General features: G+C 45.9%; 1 protein-coding gene across 1 annotated transcript in view; it reads left to right on the top strand.

Moving 5' to 3' along the window:
- Positions 1-18395, top strand: part of Ttll5 (tubulin tyrosine ligase like 5) — a 213509-nt gene that overhangs the window by 126866 nt on the left and 68248 nt on the right. The window contains 1 exon segment of the mRNA XM_038335728.1: positions 3545-3699. Within this exon segment, the coding sequence (XP_038191656.1) occupies positions 3545-3699 (155 nt within the window).

The following is an 18395-nucleotide window of genomic DNA, read 5'->3' as shown; positions in this document are numbered from 1 at the left end:
CCGGGTATTGTCATCTAAGCAGTAATCACTTGCTGCCTCTCTGAGTATATTATCAGTGCCTGCTTCTGTGTATAAAGAGATCTCAATGGCTACCAATTCTTGGTTCACACACAGAATAAAGACTGGATATTGAATCCACAACCCACCAGCTGTGCAAAGTGCGCACAAGTTTCTGCCCCTTTTACTCTACTTGGATGAAATAAAGCGGACTGCGCTTGTTTTTTCTGTCTCACTTCTGTAATGTCCTCTGAGGAAGAAAAAATGGGAAATAGGATTTAAGGAGGGAAGAGCAGCCATTGCTTTCTTGATGCTTGTAGAGTCACTTTCTTCTGCAGTAGAGGTCTCTGATGGCAGTTCTCAAATAGTTAAGAGTGAATAAGATTGTTTTCCTACATCCTAGTTAGAAAACGGGTTTGAAACTAGAGCCCAAGTTCTACAAGCGTTGTTCGGCTTTGGGTAAAGCACTGTAGTAGGCTCTCAGAGCCTCGGTTTTCTTCCTCTGTGAGTACTGGGTAAAGTGTACATGAGCTCGTTACAGCATCCAAAGTGCCCTGAGCCACTCAGGTGGAGAGCTGTGCAGTCTAGGGACAGCATGCCCCATTCACCTGCAGTCCAGCACTCTCTTCTCATCTTGACCTTGCCTTAGTTAGACGGGTGGTGTTTGTGTGGCTGCTTGGCTGCTTTAGACTTTTGTTTCCTCGTTGGTAAAATAGACCTAAGAGTATTACTCCGGGTGGATGTAATCAAGCAAGGGTGGCAATACACGGCACACTTAATAAGCAAGTGTTTGCCACACCAGCACATAGATGATCAGATCTCTTAAATCTGTCCTCTCCTCTTTTTTGCCTGCTCTGATCTCCAAATCCTGCCCCTTATGCTAAACATGACTAAGTGTGCACGTTTTAACCTTCTGTTTAACCACTATAAACTATTATTAAGTCCCCTTTATTATGTTTTGGTACAATTTTTTTAAAGTATGTATCTATGGATGTATATCTGCAGAGACCAGCAGAGAGCATTGGATTCTCTGGAGCTGGTAGTTTTGAGCCATCAGATTTCCTTGTTAAGAACCAAACCCTGGTCCCCTAGAAGAAATGCAAGCGCTAACCATTGAACCATCTCTCCAATCCCCGGTTTTCAGTATAGTTCTTCCTTATCACAGTGATATTTCCACATTGTAATATTTTTACAGCCTACAAGAGCATGATAAATTCATTTTAAACCCCTGGTGTTTAACAACGCACACAGGTGTGGAGTCCCTGTGGGTTGAGAATATGTTCTCCAGTCCTACTGGAGCTGATGTCACTGGCTCAGAATCTGGCCCCTGCTACCTGTATGTAGGGTGTAGAAAAAGTAGGACAGAGTACTTCAGAAGATCCAGGGTCCAGAGGAAAGGGGCTCGCATCATCATGCTGCATCCCACCCTAACCCTGCCGTAGGTGTTCGTGAGTCATTCTGAGCCTTTCCTCTGTCGCTGGTACCTACAGACAGCAGAGCAGAAGTGGTAAGTCGTGATCAGCTCCGGAGGCCTCTTCTCAAGTGTGGGCCACCCTGGAGAACTGAGCCTCGGTGCCCCACACACCAGCTTCCCAACTATGGAAACAGCTTTCTGCCCAAGACAAGTGGTCTGAGTCGTTGGTGAGAAGGCACTGGCCTGGGCTGCTTTCACCACCAACTTCTCTAACCAGGGAGGAAGCACTGTACTCTGCTAAAAATGACTTTTCTGCCTTCATGATTTCAGATAATTTTTAAATGTAGAATTCTTTCATTTGTAAATGTGAAGGTTATTTAGGTACTTCAAACGTTTTATAGGCAAGCATTTCCCTTCGGTTTGCTCTCTTGACTGATGACCTAAGATACCATCTGGCAGCGTGTGCACAAGAGCCCTACGCTGAGCATTGGGTTTTTCCTCTCAGCGTCTCCGTCTACCCTGTTCTGAAATCTTTTCTGGGCCTCCCTTCTCTTTCCCTCACCTGCTGTCACTGCCCAGGTTTTATACTGAATATATCACCACTGCAGTGAACCTACCAACTTTGAAACGATGCTGTGGCTCGTTAAATAATTAATAGAAAATATGGAGAGTATACAGAAGCACAGAAAAAAAATGATTTCGCCGTGCTGTGTATTCTGGATTTTTCTTTCCCGTTTTTGAGTTTTTTCACATGTTTATTTATGTTTAAGGAAATTTACACTGTAAATTTTTATTAGCATGTGATTTTTTTTATTAGCATTTTTTCTTGTGTTATCATATTGCTAGATCAAGTGTTTCTGAAAAAAGTTAATGATTAAATTATTCTCTTATATAGATAGAGCAAAATGTAACCATCTTGTTAGCCATTTATATCTTCTCCTATTTCATGGTTAAAAAACAATGCTTGCTTTTAAGTATATGTTTTCTGTAGCGTGTGGTGTAAAGCCGGACTGTGGAGCTCCGGTCCTTGAACCCTAGTTCTGCTCTTTATCCCGCGGCATCAATGCAATCCTGACTGTTTCCTCCTGTGCAGAATGAGGATTAAGACGGGCACTGTACTGATGACCAGACTCCAGACTCTGATTTTGCATGAGATATGTGTAACTTACTCACACTTACTTACTCAGATCGTATTTCTTACTGAATTCTGATAAACACTAACGGCTGTTGTAATGGTCACTGTTGTTCGTCACCTGCAGCATTCTTGGTCTGGAAGCAAACATCAGAGTGGACAGTATTCTAGTGTACTGTAATAACATTGCTAAACTGGTATCTAGAGAAGTTGTCTCAACTCTCAGACACAGGAAAAATATAAGTACCTATCTAATCTGCCCCCTAATAGCATTGGGCTCTATTCTTTTTTGTTTTTAATGATTTATTTATTTTTTATTTTTATGCATTGGTATTTTGCCTGTAGGCATGACTGTGTGAAGGTGTCAAATTTTCTGGAGCTCAAGTTACAGCTAATGGGGAGCCACCATGTGGTGCTGGGAATTGAACCCAGGTCCTCTGTGAGAGCAGCCAGCGCTCCTAACTGCGGAGCCATCGCTCCAGACCCTGAACACTATTTTGCAGTATCACAGTTTTGTCTTACAATTTGCATTTCTTTGCAGTTTACATTTTTAGAAAATAATTTTCACTTACAAGTGGAAACTAGTTCAAAATGTTAAATTGGCTGGTCACATTCTATCTTTATAAATCATTTATGAATGTTAATTTCCATTTTGACGGACTGTCCACTAAATGACTAAGTTCTTAGTGTAATTTTGCTTACTCTTCTTATCTACAACTAAAGCTTGTCAGGCAGCAGGGAAGAGGCCATCTGGTGTGAACGTTGCCTGCCCTGTCCCAGTGCCATCCGCAGTGCAGGGGCAGTGAGTGTTTGCCAGAGCGGGTCCCACCTCTGCCGGCCTTCTGTGCACAGAAGCCAGTCTGTGCTCTGTGCCTTTGTCGCAGCTGCTGCTCTCAGCCCACATGAGTCAGTCTCTCAGACTGTGATTGCTCCCGTATGTTTTTCATGATAGTTTCCTAAAACTTTGTAAAATGAAGTTCTTTCCGTCCCCTCATTTCTAGGTGGCAAACCTGAACTTGGCCAGCAGTGTCATAAACAGAAGTAGCGCCTCCACGCCCCCTACCCTTCGGCCTGTCATCAGTCCTAGTGGCCCGACGTGGTCTATACAGTCAGATCTCCACGCTCCTGAGAGCCACGCCAGCCCCCCTGGGAGCAGGTGAGTGAAGGGCCTGGGGCTTGCATTTGGGTTACACAGTACTGGCCTGCCTACGACTGCGTCCCAAGTGGGGTGGTGCCACAGAGAGCCCTGAAAGGAGGCTAGTGAGCAGATACCTTGTCCTTTGCCTGCCCACATCCTCCAGCACTGAGCCAAAAGACCAGTGCTTTAATTTGTAAGCTTGTTTTCATGAAAACTCAGTGAAGAGGAAGTTTCTGATAGTTGGGAAAATTGCTCTGTTTATCCTTGCTTCTGCCAAACGGTCTTCCTGGTGTCTGAATTTTGCCAGTGTGTGCTCACCCCTGCTTCTTTTGACAGCCTATCCTGCATTGTCCTTCAGGTCCTCCGACTCTGCTTCGGACAGGCGTGTGTCTCTTATTTTTCCAAAAGCTAGGTCATATAATTAAGTGCCAACCATAATTAAGTTATATAATTAGGCCTCCTCCGATAATGTTGACTTGAGGGGTGGGAAGGTATGTAGTTGAGAAGTGGTACGGGATAAAATCCAAATGATCTTGGACATAAAGCAAGCTCTAAATTAAAAAGCAAGCACCGTATTGAATGATGGTCTCTTTCTGTATTTTAACACTACCTTTATGAAAAAAGATAATATGAAATAGGTTTCCAAATACGAAGTACGTGGTTCTAAGTCTTCCTAGTGTGACAGTGTCATAAAAAACAAAGAAAGGGTCTCTGTATGAAAACCTCATCCTGATGCAGAAAATGCTTGCGGGTGTGCTTGCCTCACAAGCCTACCCACCTGATCTCAGCCCACAGAACCTGCTGTGGAAGGAGAGCTATCCCGGCATGCCATCCTCTGACCTCAGCATGGGGCCATGGCATATGCACAGACACAGAGTAATAATAGGAGGAGTAATAATAATGCTTTGTTATTTTGTTTTGTGCTTTCCCCTTTATTGCTTTTTTCATACAATATATTTTGATCATATTCTTTCCCCTCCCTCAACTCCTCCCAGATCCTCCCCACCTCCCTACCCATCCAACTTCAAGTTGCTTTGTTTTGATTTTAAGACAAGGTCCCTCTGTGTAGCCCCAACTGGCCTGGAACTCACAGAGATTTACCTGTCTCTGCCTGAGTGCTGGGACTAAAGGGGTGCCACACTATCACTTATATTAATATTAGATAATAATATCAGTAACTATGATACAGACAATGTAATCTTTAACACTGTTTGAACTACTGTTGTCTATATGAAATTTCCTGAATGAGAGCATGAGTTCGTCCGTCTCGCTGTAGTGTTACTGAGTATGGATCTAGCAGCACCCGCCCCTCAGTCAGATGAGCACTGAAGAGCCATGGGTATTAGAGTGAGTGAAGCATCCTGACCACAGGAATCCTCTTCCCTGGGCATGGAGCTGTCAGGTGTTCCAGGTGTGCCCTCACCCCCACCCCCAATCCCAGTGGTTCTTGCTCCCGCCTCTGTTGTGCTTCTTTGCTGGAAATCTGACAAGGAAGACCAAAGACCTGGGAGGAGGAGCTACCCAACAGTTGGAGTTTCTGTTGCTGTCAGAGTTAGTATTTGAGGAGCTAATTCGGGACCAGGAAGTGACATAAACATAAGCACATTACACCATGCCCTGGAGTGGCGTCTCTTATTCCCATAGTCATTGTGGTTGGGATCGAAAGAAGCATCTCAGTTGAGGATTAGAAGTGCTGGGGACAAACGGGGCTGCAGCACTTTTGAGACAGGGCACCCTCCACACAGTCCTCTCCAGGAAAGTCTGTTGTCTGATTTACAATTCCTGACACAGAAGTCATAGAAAAGAAGCTCTGTTCCCACTTACTTCACCTTACAAATGTTTGCAAGTGTTAGGTTTTCATGACCGTGCAGAGCTGTTCCTGCGGAATGCATTTGTGCTACAGTGTCTGCTATTCTAGCTGGGGGACAGCATCCATACTGTAAACAAGATGTCAGAGTACACGTTTGAAGATAGTTTTTCAGTTTGCATATTTGGAGGAGGGGGCTTTAATAGAAATTCCGGCTAGCTGTAGAGCTTTCTCTTGGCAACACCTGTTAGAAATAAGAGGCAAGATGGTGGGGTGTGTCAGAGTTAGAGCCAAGACCTAGTTTCCTTTGACTTGCTCCCCGCTAGCCTGTGAGCCTTGCAGCGACCTGGCATACTGTATTTGCCTCAATGCCTCTGCAGCCAGAACGCAGCCTACATGAAGCCCCCTCAGCTTTCCATCTTGACTTAATTGTCTGTAATAGCACTGCTTGCTTTTCTTTAAGCATACAGGCCAGTTGTCAGGTGCTAGTGAAGTCCAAGGAGCCCTGGAATGTCTTCTGAGGCTCCTTGGTGACCTCTAGTTGCTAGGACAGCTGGGGGCTCAACTTGGGCTTTCCAGTTCCCCGTGGAACCCCAGGAGCAGCCACCCAAGAGCTAAATGAACTGTGAGGTCCCAGCTCGAGGTGCTCTACACAGTCCTGAGTCCTGATTTCCATTTTCACATGGTAAGTCACTGTGAAGTGGGTATTTTTGGATATTGACTTAGTCTCTTGTTTCTTCTTTGTAGTTAAGAAGTGACTAAGCTTAATGAATATGGGATTTGTAGCTTAGAGATGTGAGTTTTATTACTGGTTTTGACACTCAGCGACCCTAAGCTATTTATTTAATCTTTTTATAGGGTAGGCATACTTACTTACATATAAACTGGTCTGTTTTGAGAGCTTTTGGATTGCCTTTGATCTCCTTGGAAGTGGGAGCTAAGTAAATAAAAGGTACTCTCACTGGTTTCTGTGATAGTAGCAGTGGATTCCAGGCTGATACAGTCTGCTAATTCAGTAACAGAGGCTGCCCAGCAAGGCTAAGATGTAAAGAGACTCCCCGTGCTGGCTGTACTTTCATCAGCTTGTCGGAGAATCTGGAGACTTGGTAGCCACAGGAATGAATAAACGGTGACTCACGAGAACTCACAGATAGTGTTACCCTACATTTCCCCATGTTGCTATTGTTCTCCGTTTTATGGATCGCACAAGTTTTCACCAGACAACCTTATTCTTCCCTCGCTGTTGGAAACTGCTCCAAATGTAGCCTCGGGGCTGTCGTCTCCCATTGGGTCAGTGTGAGCTCAGCCCAGCTCCTCAAATCCCCTGGTTCCTTTGGTCTGTCTGGAGTCCTGCTCAGGCTTTGTTGTGGGAGAGGAAGGCAAGGAGCCCACAACTTGCCCAGACAGTCTGAGACCTGGCCGTGCAGCTTGCAGTTCCCTAGACGCTCTGGAGTTGGATTTGGCCCGCCATTCCTCTGTTGTTACTTTTCAGAGGTAATAAGTGAGATTAATTGCAGGCCATTCTCCAGAAGAGACTTGTTAGGGCCAAATTCAGTCACATGTGTAGAAGCCTGAGGCATGCCTCAAGCCGGGCCAGTATGAATTACCCAGCAGGACTCTGGGATGCAGGTGCCACATTAGACTTACCCCTCAGGGACTGTGGGTGCCTGTATCATGTGTTTATGACCTTTTCTTCAAGCCTGGCCTCTGGTCTCTAGGTGTTGGTACCTGACTGTTTTGACTTTTCCCTCGCTAGTGAGCTAAGGGTGGCTTTTCCATTATCTGTCTTCCGGGTACAACGGGGAGCCATTAGGAGCTGCGAATGCAGGTCTCTCCTGTCTGCTGCCAGCCTTCTGTGGAGCTGGACCACATCACCAGGGAGGATGTCTAGGTGAGGAACACCCGGTGGACAGACTTGGGGTGCATTTCTCTTTGTGAGTCCTTCTGGGAGACCTGGAAGGGTTACCATAAAGTCTTGGCTGCTTCTTGGAGTGATTTGGGAAGGACAGGGCCTCAGACAGCTTGGCAGGAACCTGAGGCCCTGTTTTTTCCAGACCAGCCCTTCCTTGTGGGTCGAGCTGTCAGGGAATCCCACGAATGTCTGGCTTCTGCCCCTTTGTGTGTTTTTCCAGCATTTGTCATTGAATTATTTTTATCCATCTCTGGCTTTTTCGCTTGCACACACATCCTGGGGATTTGTCTGTTCCTCGATGGTAAAGGAAAGAGAGTTAACAGAAGAAGACAAGCAGACTTTATTCCTTCTTCTTAGACCTTGTGAGCATGAGATGCTCGGCTAGGTCAGCCCTAGCCCTCAAGTAAGCGTCTGTGTTTCTCAGCTTTGTCTCCTAGCAGAGAATGGGAATCCTGGCAATTCAAGACATTCTTTGTTACCCTGCCCCTGTTCTCTTATTCAATAACCAATCAGAAAGAGTCTGGCATCCTGCTGTGTGTAATGTTTAGAATAAGTTTTTCAGAGGTTCTGATTGCAGTTTAGCTAGTATTTTTCTCCCTTTGTTTAAATTACTTCTCCCAAATACTGCTGGAGAGTCAGGTCTGTGGCCCCACAACTTTTCACTCTCGGTCAGTGGTCAGCAGCCTTTGGTTCGTTCATTTCTTTGCATGGTGTGTCCTGTGCGTTTTCTGTATCAGGCATTTTGCTACATGCCGGGGTGGGGCAGTCAGTAACAAAGAACAGTCCCTGGTCTCCAGGCTGTGTGGTCTGTCTTCTCAGAAGAGGGTTTTCAGGTAGGTAGGAGCTAAAAGTTATGTAATCTCTGCTGTTTGATCATGAAGAAGTTAGCATCCAATATGAGAAGATGTTACGTACACATGAAGTGATTAGAGAGCCGTGCCGGACAGCACATATCAGGTCCCTGCATTTTATGGCACAGGCAGTTGGAAAGAGTGTGAAGAACAGGCCGGACTTCTCACACACTAATGTTTTAGCATGGCAGAACCTTGAAGCCAGTGCACCAAGATGACCCATCACAAGGAGGCAAATGCATGCACATGGAGATAAAATGTCGGTGGTTCCAAAGGGCTGGGGCAAAGGAGAGGAAGAGTCAGTGTTTAGAGGATACAGAGTTTCAGTCTTAGAAGGTGAAGATGCTCTAGGATCCCTTGTAGAACAAAGTGAGTGTGTTTAACGTTCCTGGGTATACACATAAAAATAGATGAGAAATATGCAATTGTGTGCTTTTTAGTACAGTTTAGTTAGGAGGAGCATGAAGGTCTATGTAAAGATTGAAAAGAGCTCCATGTTCCTCAGAAGCTGTCCATGTCAACATAATGGGAAATGGGCCCGAAATCCCCGCGGGGACAGTATATGGCAACATAAAGGGGTGAACCCGAGGATCTGAAAGACTGAGATTTGCCCAAGTGAGTCTGTAGCCTTGGACAAGTTACAGTTAGCTACAGCTGCCATCACACCCCCAACCTGTGTACGTGTGTGTGTGTGTGTGTGTGTGTGTGTGTGTGTGTGTGTGTGAATGGAGACTGAACCTACAGCCTGTGGGTGCTAGGCAAGCACTCTACCACTGAGCTATATCCCAGCCCTTACTACTTTTTAAAAATGTGCATAATAATACCGTATTAATTCTTAGAGATTAAATGGAGTTGTATGTGAAAGTAGTCAGCAGAGGATAATGGCTGATTTAGGTATAGGCTCTTGAGTTCCAGAGAGAGAGAGACGGTGGGGAGATACAGACAGACTGACACCAAGGATTGCCCAGGATACTGCTGCTACAACACTCAGCCCTGGGCTGGTCCAGACAGCACTGCCACTGCCCTGTGCAGCACCTGAGCTAGATTACCCTGAGGCAGTCTTTCAGAAGGTGGGAACTCTTAGGGAGGGGCCCAGCAGAAGCTCTGCCTTCATTGAACTCTGCTGAAGCGCAGTGCCCTTCCTCTCTGCTATCCTCTGAATGTTGAAATTTCCATTGCAGCTCAATGTTCCAGCCAGCAAACACTCATATTTTCCATCCATCCTGGGGGTCGAGCTTTGGGAGAGCCTTTCTCTGGAGGAGCTTGGAGCTTATAATTTTGTACTTCATCCTGTTATATAAACAACAATGTTTAGCCAAAGAGCACAATCACAGAAAGAAACCACTTGGTGGGGTGAGAGGGGAGAGGAAGAAGGCTAACAAAACAGCTCTTTCATGTTGGAGCCCTGCAGAAGTGATATTTCACTACTTACTCTCTTCCTTTCTTTCCCATTAAACAAACTTTGCCTGACCTCCCTCCTCCTGAGAACTCCCTCACTGGCATCTCCCTGAGTCTGAGGCTTCCCCAGCATAGGACTAGAAAGGTCTGCATAGCTCCCTGAAGCTGCACCTTTCTGTACCCCAACATCATATCCTCTCCAGGGACAGGTATGTACCCCAGGCAGTTCCAACCTGTCAACAGCCTTCAGCTCCTCACCAGGAGAGCAGTTGAGGGGATGTTGGAAACACAGCTGGCTGGACATCATGCCAGAGCAAAGGATATTTGGGGACTTGGGGCCTCATTTCTGAAGAAGAAGAAACGATTCTTTTTTTGTAGGATGGGGGGAGGTTCGAGACAGGGTTTCTCTGTGTAGCTCTGGAGCCTGCCTGGAACTCGGTCTGCAGACCAGGCTAGCCTCATACTCACAGAGATCTGACTGCCTCTGCCTCCCAAGTGCTGGGATTAAAGGTGTGCGCTGCCACTGCCCAGCAGAGTGGCTCTTTCTTATCCACGAGTCATAAATAAAATACAGATTGCTGTTTTGTCACTGCCAGGTACCAGTTTGTTGACCTTTCCAACACCCAGAGCAGTGAAAGTCAACTGCTTTCCATTGCCACAGGACATACAAACACAGACACACATGCATTGTTAGACACGCGAACACTAGACACACACATGCATTGTTAGACACGCGAACACAGACACACACATGCATTGTTAGACATACAAACACTAGACACACACATGCATTGTTAGACACACAAACACTAGACACACACATACATTGTTAGACACACAAACACTAGACATACACATGCATTGTTAGACATGCGAACACTAGACACACACATGCATTGTTAGACATACAAACACTAGACACACACATGCATTGTTAAACACACAAACACTAGACACACACATGCATTGTTAGACATACAAACACTAGACACACACATGCATTGTTAGACACACAAACACTAGACATACACATGCATTGTTAGACATGCGAACTCTAGACACACACATGCATTGTTAGACATACAAACACTAGACACACACATGCATTGTTAGACACGCGAACACAGAGACACACACATGCATTGTTAGACACGCGAACACAGAGACACACACATGCATTGTTAGACACACAAACACTAGACACACACATGCATTGTTAGACATACAAACACTAGACACACACATGCATTGTTAAACACACAAACACTAGACACACACATGCATTGTTAGACATACAAACACTAGACACACACATGCATTGTTAGACACACAAACACTAGACATACACATGCATTGTTAGACATGCGAACTCTAGACACACACATGCATTGTTAGACATACAAACACTAGACACACACATGCATTGTTAGACACGCGAACACAGAGACACACACATGCATTGTTAGACATGCAAACACAGAGACACACACATGCATTGTTAGACATGCAAACACAGAGACACACACATGCATTGTTAGACATGCAAACACAGAGACACACACATGCATTGTTAGACATGCAAACACAGAGACACACACATGCATTGTTAGACATGCAGTCCTATCTCATGGAACTTTCCACTTTGTAATCTTTTAGCTATCTGGAGTTGATGTTTATTTTAGTCTTTAGAGTCATAAATAGCAGTTTCATATGTGAAGCTGATGAGAGTAGAATTGGGATATTATATGGTTCTCCCTCAGGATCGTAAAAGAGAAGTTAAAGTACTCCTGCAGATAGCAAAGTCTCAGGTGCTGTGGTCCCTCATATAACATGATATGGTGTCTGCATATAGCTTACTCATACTTGCCCAAATGCTTTGTCTCTGTATCACTTGTAATACCTAATATTATGTTTGTAGATAGTTGTTGTACCATAATACGGACTTACTTGTCATTATGGGAAAATTTGCTTGTGTTCAGGACCGACTCAATTAAAAACTGTTTTTAGACTATCTGAAGCTGACTGAACCTTATGTATAGAGAAGGCCCATGCAGCGTTGGAGTTGCTGCACTTGCCCTTCAGTCCAGTTCCTCCCTTGCTTTGTTATTACTTCCCCACTAGTATCTTCTTAACCCTTCAGGTCAGCTGTTCCACCAGCACTGAAGGAACTTGGGAGGAATACAGCTGGGAGGGAACACCCTGTCTTTGCCTCTCGCTTCTCTAGAGAAACACTGGTGGTCCATTTTGAGTCCTTACCCAGCACTAACTTCACACATTTGGAAGGAAGACTGGGCAGGTTTCCTGACTGAGGAGTTCCTCTACCCCCTGCCCTTCCTTCTGCTGAAGACCACGTACATGCTCCTGAGCACGGTTGAAGCACAGATGTCACAGACTTCTCTTCCCTTCTTCCCCAGGTACCTAGAACATGAACATACGTGGGGGTGAGACTGGTGATAAGTAGTGTTCCATCTGGAAAAATGGTCTCGTCTGGCTGTTGTGGATAATAATGTGTCCTAGCCCGTTAGCACACAGTTACCTCCTAAACCCTGGAGCTGGCTTAGGCCCTGAAGGATGCTCTAGACAAAGTCCCTGTCCTGTCCCCGTGGAGGAAAATCAGTGACACGTCATTAATGCAAGTAAAAAGAGTATGTGCCTTATTGATAAATAGCATTGTACTCATGCTAAGAGTCCAGAGGACAGAGTGTTCACGCTGGCTAAACAACGCTGGCCAAAACTTCACGGAAAGCTGTGACCTGAATATGGAAGGGTAGGTGGGAGTTGAGAGCCCACAGCGTTTCCTTGGCTCCTGACTGTGGATCTGTGAACCATCAGACAGATACGATTCACGCCTCTGCTCTCTTGGCTAGGGTTAGCAGATTGGCAAGGTGGCCTAGGGTCGCTAGTTTGTATGTCTGACTGATTTTTTTTTTCATGTAAAATTCAGAGCAGGTGATTAAAGGGGGCACTTGGGGCCAGAGTGCTTCATAATACAGACAAGATATTATTGGGTAAAAAGCAAAGATTTCCATCCTGTCCAGGCTGTGACCAGCATACAGACAGTAACAAACCAGGGAGATGGGGAAAGATGTGCAAAGTGGGCCAGGATTTGTGAGAAACTGGGTGGGAACTAGTTTGGATAAGATATGGTTTTCTCCTTGAAATAGGATTTTAGCCAAAAAACGAACTGAAGCTTAAGTGATAGGAACTGAAATCAAACTGACCGTAGTAGACATCTTTCTATTTCACACAACTAAAATGCCAAAAATTTGAGTTTAGGAAGTATAGTTTGTCGCTTATTCTGCTTTCCTCCAAGTTCATAGCTAAACAAGAAATTGGTAGGAGGAAAATGAAAGCAAAGTACTGGCTTTACCAGTGACGAGGGGAACTCGACCGTGCTGAGCACCCAGGGCCCGCCTCTCTAGTCTGCTTCTACTCCATTGTTTGTTCATTTGGATAATTGAAGCACACTTTCGGAGAAAATAGACCCAATCCACCACAGTTTGAAAATAAACAAAAAATTGATTGGGGCCAAATTTTCAAAGTAAACCCTCGCTGTGCCCCCAGTTTGCCTTTCTAGTGTCATTCCCTCTCACATTTAGTTCCAGCACTACAGTGGCACCAAGTAGGGCAGACGAGGTGACTCTCACCTTTAGTCCTAGCTCTCAGGAGGAAGAGGCAGGTGGATCTCTGTGAATTCAAGGTCAGTCTGGTCAACAAAGCAGGTTCCAGGCCAGCCAGGGTTACACAGTAAGACTGTGTCTCAACAAACACACTAATAAAATAAAAATAGGCCAAGTATTTGAACTGCGGAGAAGGCTGTGGGTAAAGTACATACTGCTCTTGCAGAGGACCGCGTCAGGCCACTCACAGCTACCTGTCACTTTAGCTCTGAGGATCTGCTCCTGGCCTCTGAAGTCACCTGAAGTCACCTGCACATACCAGCACTCAGATGCACACGCACGCCTGCACACACACGCTCACACACACACACACACACACACACACAATTAAAAATGAAATAATTGGGTTGTTTTATTTAGTTTTGTTGTTTTTCAACAGGTCTCACTATGTAGTCCAGATTGGCCTGGAACCCACAGAAATCTACCCACCTCTGCCCCCTGAGTGCTAGGATCAAAGGCGTGACAAAATAACTTGTTCTTTTTTATTTAAAAATAGTATTTTTCAAATATATTTATATATGTGTGTGTGTGTATATATAATATTCAGATGTATTTAGCAGTATTATTGACTAGAGGTTACTGTAGTTAATTTTTAATCACATTTTATTTGTTGTGCGTGTGCACAACATAGCTGTAGGCGTTAGTTCTTGCCTCTCACTGTCTGAGCTCCAGGGATGGAACTCAGGTCATCAGGCTAGGCAGCACCAGTGCCTTCTGAGAAGAGCCATCTCATCTTCCCACTTCCTGACGTTAATGATGCCATATTGTATACTCTGATGTTGCTAGGAGGATATTTAAATTATTCTCACCAAGTAAAATGTAAAAGTGCATGAAGTCAGGCACAGCTGTTAAGTGACTCCACTCAGCCATTCCACAAGCAGACCTGTTCTAGAATATCACACTAGGTATCATCAATACGTACACGTTTCAGCAATTGAAAGTTATCAAGTTATGCAGTTATTTTAAAGCAAAAATTGATTAAGTCTAGTATATTTTTTGCTTCTTTGTGTTGTCAGCTATGTCTCTCAAGTTCTTCATTGTTAGTCCCCTCCACTTTCTGTCACCATCTCGCTGACGACTGCGTCATCTTGCATTATAGCCCAGTGCCTTGGGAAACAAAAGGCACTTAATAGCAAGGTACACAGAAACAGCCCCGTTCAGCTCGACTCAGCAGCCTTCCCTGACCTCCTTAGTACATCCCCTAAGGTTTCTCATCTCCCCCTTGCCCACTGGTCTCTCTAAGACGGGGACGTTGGATGGAAGTTCTGATGTCTCCCGAGCACTAGGGTGCAACAGTGAATAAGACGGCTTGGTTTCTCTCTTTCCTACAGGGTGGCCCTTGGAGCCCTTCCTGAGGGTGCACTGGATGCTGGAGAATAAAAACTGCTGATTGGTCCATTGAACTTAGGACACTCCCCCAGACACCACTCCCCGAGTCACTGGGACTGGCCAGTCCTCCTGCCTCAGACTCCCTAGTCCCAGGATTGCAGGTGTGGACTGCCACACCAGGCCCTTTCTCTTAGTGCTTGTTTGGTTCCTTCTAGTTAACGAAATCAGAAGTACTCTGCAGGCAAGAGGTCTTGTCCAATCTGAGGATGAAGCGGAGTGTGGGAGATGGGGCTGGCCAGGTTCCTTGCTTTTGTCACCCGTCTCTGATTCAGAACAGCCTACAGGAGACTTAGAAGCCATTTCTAACAGATACTGGAGAGTGGTGCTCACCCTTCATCCCTAGCCTCTTCATGCTTGTTGACCAGAAGTTGTAGCTTTTGCTGAATGTGCACCTTTGATTCTAGGTGCTTCTTTTTCCTTTGTTACATAAGCTTTCTGGAGTGACTAATGTAGAGGGAATGCATACTGCCAGGTCACACACCTCTGTTCTTTTTAAAAAGATGTGTGTGTGTGTGTGTGTGTGAGAGAGAGAGAGAGAGAGAGAGAGAGAGAGAGAGAGAGAGATTGTCCACTAAGGGAGTCAGGTCCCTTGTAACTAGAGTTCTAGTCTCTTATAAGCTGCCTGCTGTGCATACTGAGATTGAAACTTGGGTCCTCTGTAAGTGTAGCGTCTGTCCTTGCCCATCGAACTGTCCCTCCAGTGCCCACAGCTCTGCCGCTAACACAGCTCTGTGCTCCTCCTTGTGTAGTGGTCGTTTGTATGCTTTCTTGCTGACCACATTGGAGTGGAAGCTGTGGGAGGGTGGAGGCCAACCAAGCCATGTGTGTCTTTGTCTCTGAACAGAGCCCCACCAGAGTGCTCAGTGAAGTGTTGAGTGGGTGCCTAAGGAGGTCAGCATTGCCCAGTATGGTGGTCACAAGCTAGCTACACTTGGCTACTTAAATCGTGGGTTCTTAAAGTTCAAGGTCATCCTCCACTAAATGGCTAACATTCAAGGCTAACGTGGTCTACATAAGACCCTGTCTCAATAAAAATTACAGTTTCATTTCTTAGTCTCAGTAGCCATAAGTCAAAGTTTGAAAGTCACATGTAGCTTATGGCTTCCAGTTTGGTCAGCACAGACCCAGAAACTGTAATAAAGGTCCTGAACTAGTCCGTTTAGAAAAGAAATGAAATTCTAAGGAAGGTATATTCTTGATTATCCTCTTAGGATCTTCTGTAGACTTGAGCCTCTCTTGTTTAACGCTAGCAATTTACCGCAGATGCTGTTCTTGAACTAATTTGTGGTACTGGGAGGGGCGAATTCTAAAGCCTTGGAAATCTCCAAAGGCCAGAGCTTCTGTGTTACCAGAGCCTAGCCAATCCAGAGCTGGGCTACCTGACAGGAAGAGGTTTTAAAGTATTAGCACTTTGTTTTCTGAGCAGTCCATGGCTCGCTGCTGGGGGAGGTCTTACTTCCCTCTCACCCCACTGCCTCACCCCATTCCCCACCTGCCTGGCTGGCAGTCCTGACAGGGCTTCTAAAGCTGCTCCAGCCCTGGGGAACGAAGCCAAACATGCGGAAGTGGTTACGTGTGCTGGCTCCCAGGGAAGCTGTGGCTAGTAGGGGGAATGGGTGGGGTCCTGCCTGATGGCTTTCCAGAGAAGCCAGATCTTTGAAGTTTTGTTTTAGCAGCTGCCAGGTAGGCTGTTTCAGCACTCTGCCCACTCTCCGCGGCCCCATGCCACATCTTTCTCAATGATATGTGCACAGTATATGCGACAGAGCTTAGACGTATATTGGGAGGGTTAAGTGTGAAATTGTGGAGTTCAGAGCTAAACACAACCACTTGGCTTTACCATTTAACTACTCTTCTGCTGAGAACTAGCCCCTTGAGTGCCCCACCCTCCCTTTTGGCTGTCCTGTTCTTACCACCTGGAGCAGAGCCTCGCCAGGTCTGGCAACCTGGAGGTCCCACATTTCTCCAACTGACTGGGCTGTCACTCTTGAGATTAGAACCGTTCCCTTTCTCAGAAGCATAGATGGCCTGGTGTCCCCAGCAAGTCTTGCTAACTGCGGTGGCCCTGGAAGAAATTTCTTGTTCACTCCTGGCTCCTCGATGCCAGCTGTCAGTGTTCATTAACTAGTAGCCACAGCTGTGCTGGGGACAGGATGGAGTGGGTCCAGGAGCCCAGGTGCCTTCCCTCTGCCCTGTCTCCTGCTGAGGGAGCCTTCCCTCTGCCCCGTGTCCTGCTGAGCGAGCCTTCCCTCTGCCCCGTCTCCTGCTGAGCGAGCCTTCCCTCTGCCCTGTCTCCTGCTGAGCTAGCCTTCCCTCTGTCCAGACTTCAGCCACTTGAAGCCCTCTCAGCTGGATTCCACTCTTGTGGAGTTCAGTGTCTGTTCCCTGGTAGGGTTACCAGCTGTTTATGCCTTTGTCTTTCCACTACTGAGACAGTTTGTTAAAGGGAAAGGCTATATTTTGTATCTGTCCAAAGCCCATGGAGTTGAGAAAATCTAGGTGCCAGGCCCAGATCCACCTGGGACTTCCTGACGTGGAACAAATCACTAGACAAAACGTAAGCCTAAATGTGCCACAGAGAGAGTGATGAGGGTTTTAAAGGTTCTGAAGCACTGCCCACTCTAGGTGTCCTGGTTCCCTGTGAAGCAGCCCTGCTTGTTTATGCTGCTGATGTGCAGACTAATCTCCCCGGAGCTGAGTCACTGAGCAGTCTGCAGTTACTAGGCTAGCTTGGCAAGTGTTTAAAGCTGGGGTGCTCCATTCCAGGTACTTCCTGTCGTCGCTCCCTACAGTCTGTCAGCTCCTCCTCAGGCCTGTGAAGTCATTGTTTTCTACAGCCTCCCCTTTTCCTGTTGAGCCCAGCTGAATTTCCTCTTTAAACCCCTCAGTTCTTTGAACAGCAGAGTCACCTGCCAGGGCTCTGAGGTTCATCTGGAATTGCCCTCCTCACAGCCCCTCTTGAGTGTGAGCACCCCACCGTGTCCCATAGTGTTCACCTAGGCACCTCAACTGACTCTTGCTCAGCCAAGCACCACACCTTGGTCAATAGCTCTCCTCCCCTTTCCTCTCATGCCCTGGCTCTTCAGTAAGATTTTCAACAAATCCCAGTGGCTCCCTTCGCGCAGCACCCGTTTTTCTTGGTGTCTTCCTTTCTCCAAATCTGACCTTTCATGTAGAAAGGCTGTATCCCCTTCCAAGATTCCCGTGTTCGTCCCCATCTTAACAGTACATACATACACACACATACCGAGAGAGGTAGAATATTACCTTGAAGCATACCCTTAAGAAAAAAAGTGGGATAAGTAAGTGTATTATTTTTAACACTATAGTCTGGCTTGAGTAATTTCAAATTCTTTTATTTTGAAATACTGATGCCTCGCATTAAAATATTATGACCTAATGCGTGAGGCCATGTATTTTAGAGATAAACCAATTTGGAGACCTCTTTTTAGCCACTTCTTTCTCCAGGACAAGTTCTTTGAATCTAATGTTCTTATCTGTAAGATCAAGTAAAATGTGTCCTTTCTGCAGAGAAAATGAAAACGATATGCTTAGGACCACAACTCCTGGACTGACTGTGCTCAGGAGGCGGGAGGCATCACTGACATCCCCATGCCATCTGTCTCCGCTGTCTTATGGATGACAGTGTGAGACTCAAGGAAGCTCAGGAGGTGACA

This window comes from Arvicola amphibius, chromosome 7 (assembly GCF_903992535.2).
Source record: "Arvicola amphibius chromosome 7, mArvAmp1.2, whole genome shotgun sequence".
Taxonomy (NCBI): Eukaryota; Metazoa; Chordata; class Mammalia; order Rodentia; family Cricetidae; genus Arvicola; species Arvicola amphibius.
Note: the sequence above shows the minus strand (reverse complement) of the source record. Positions and strands in the feature narration are given on the sequence as shown.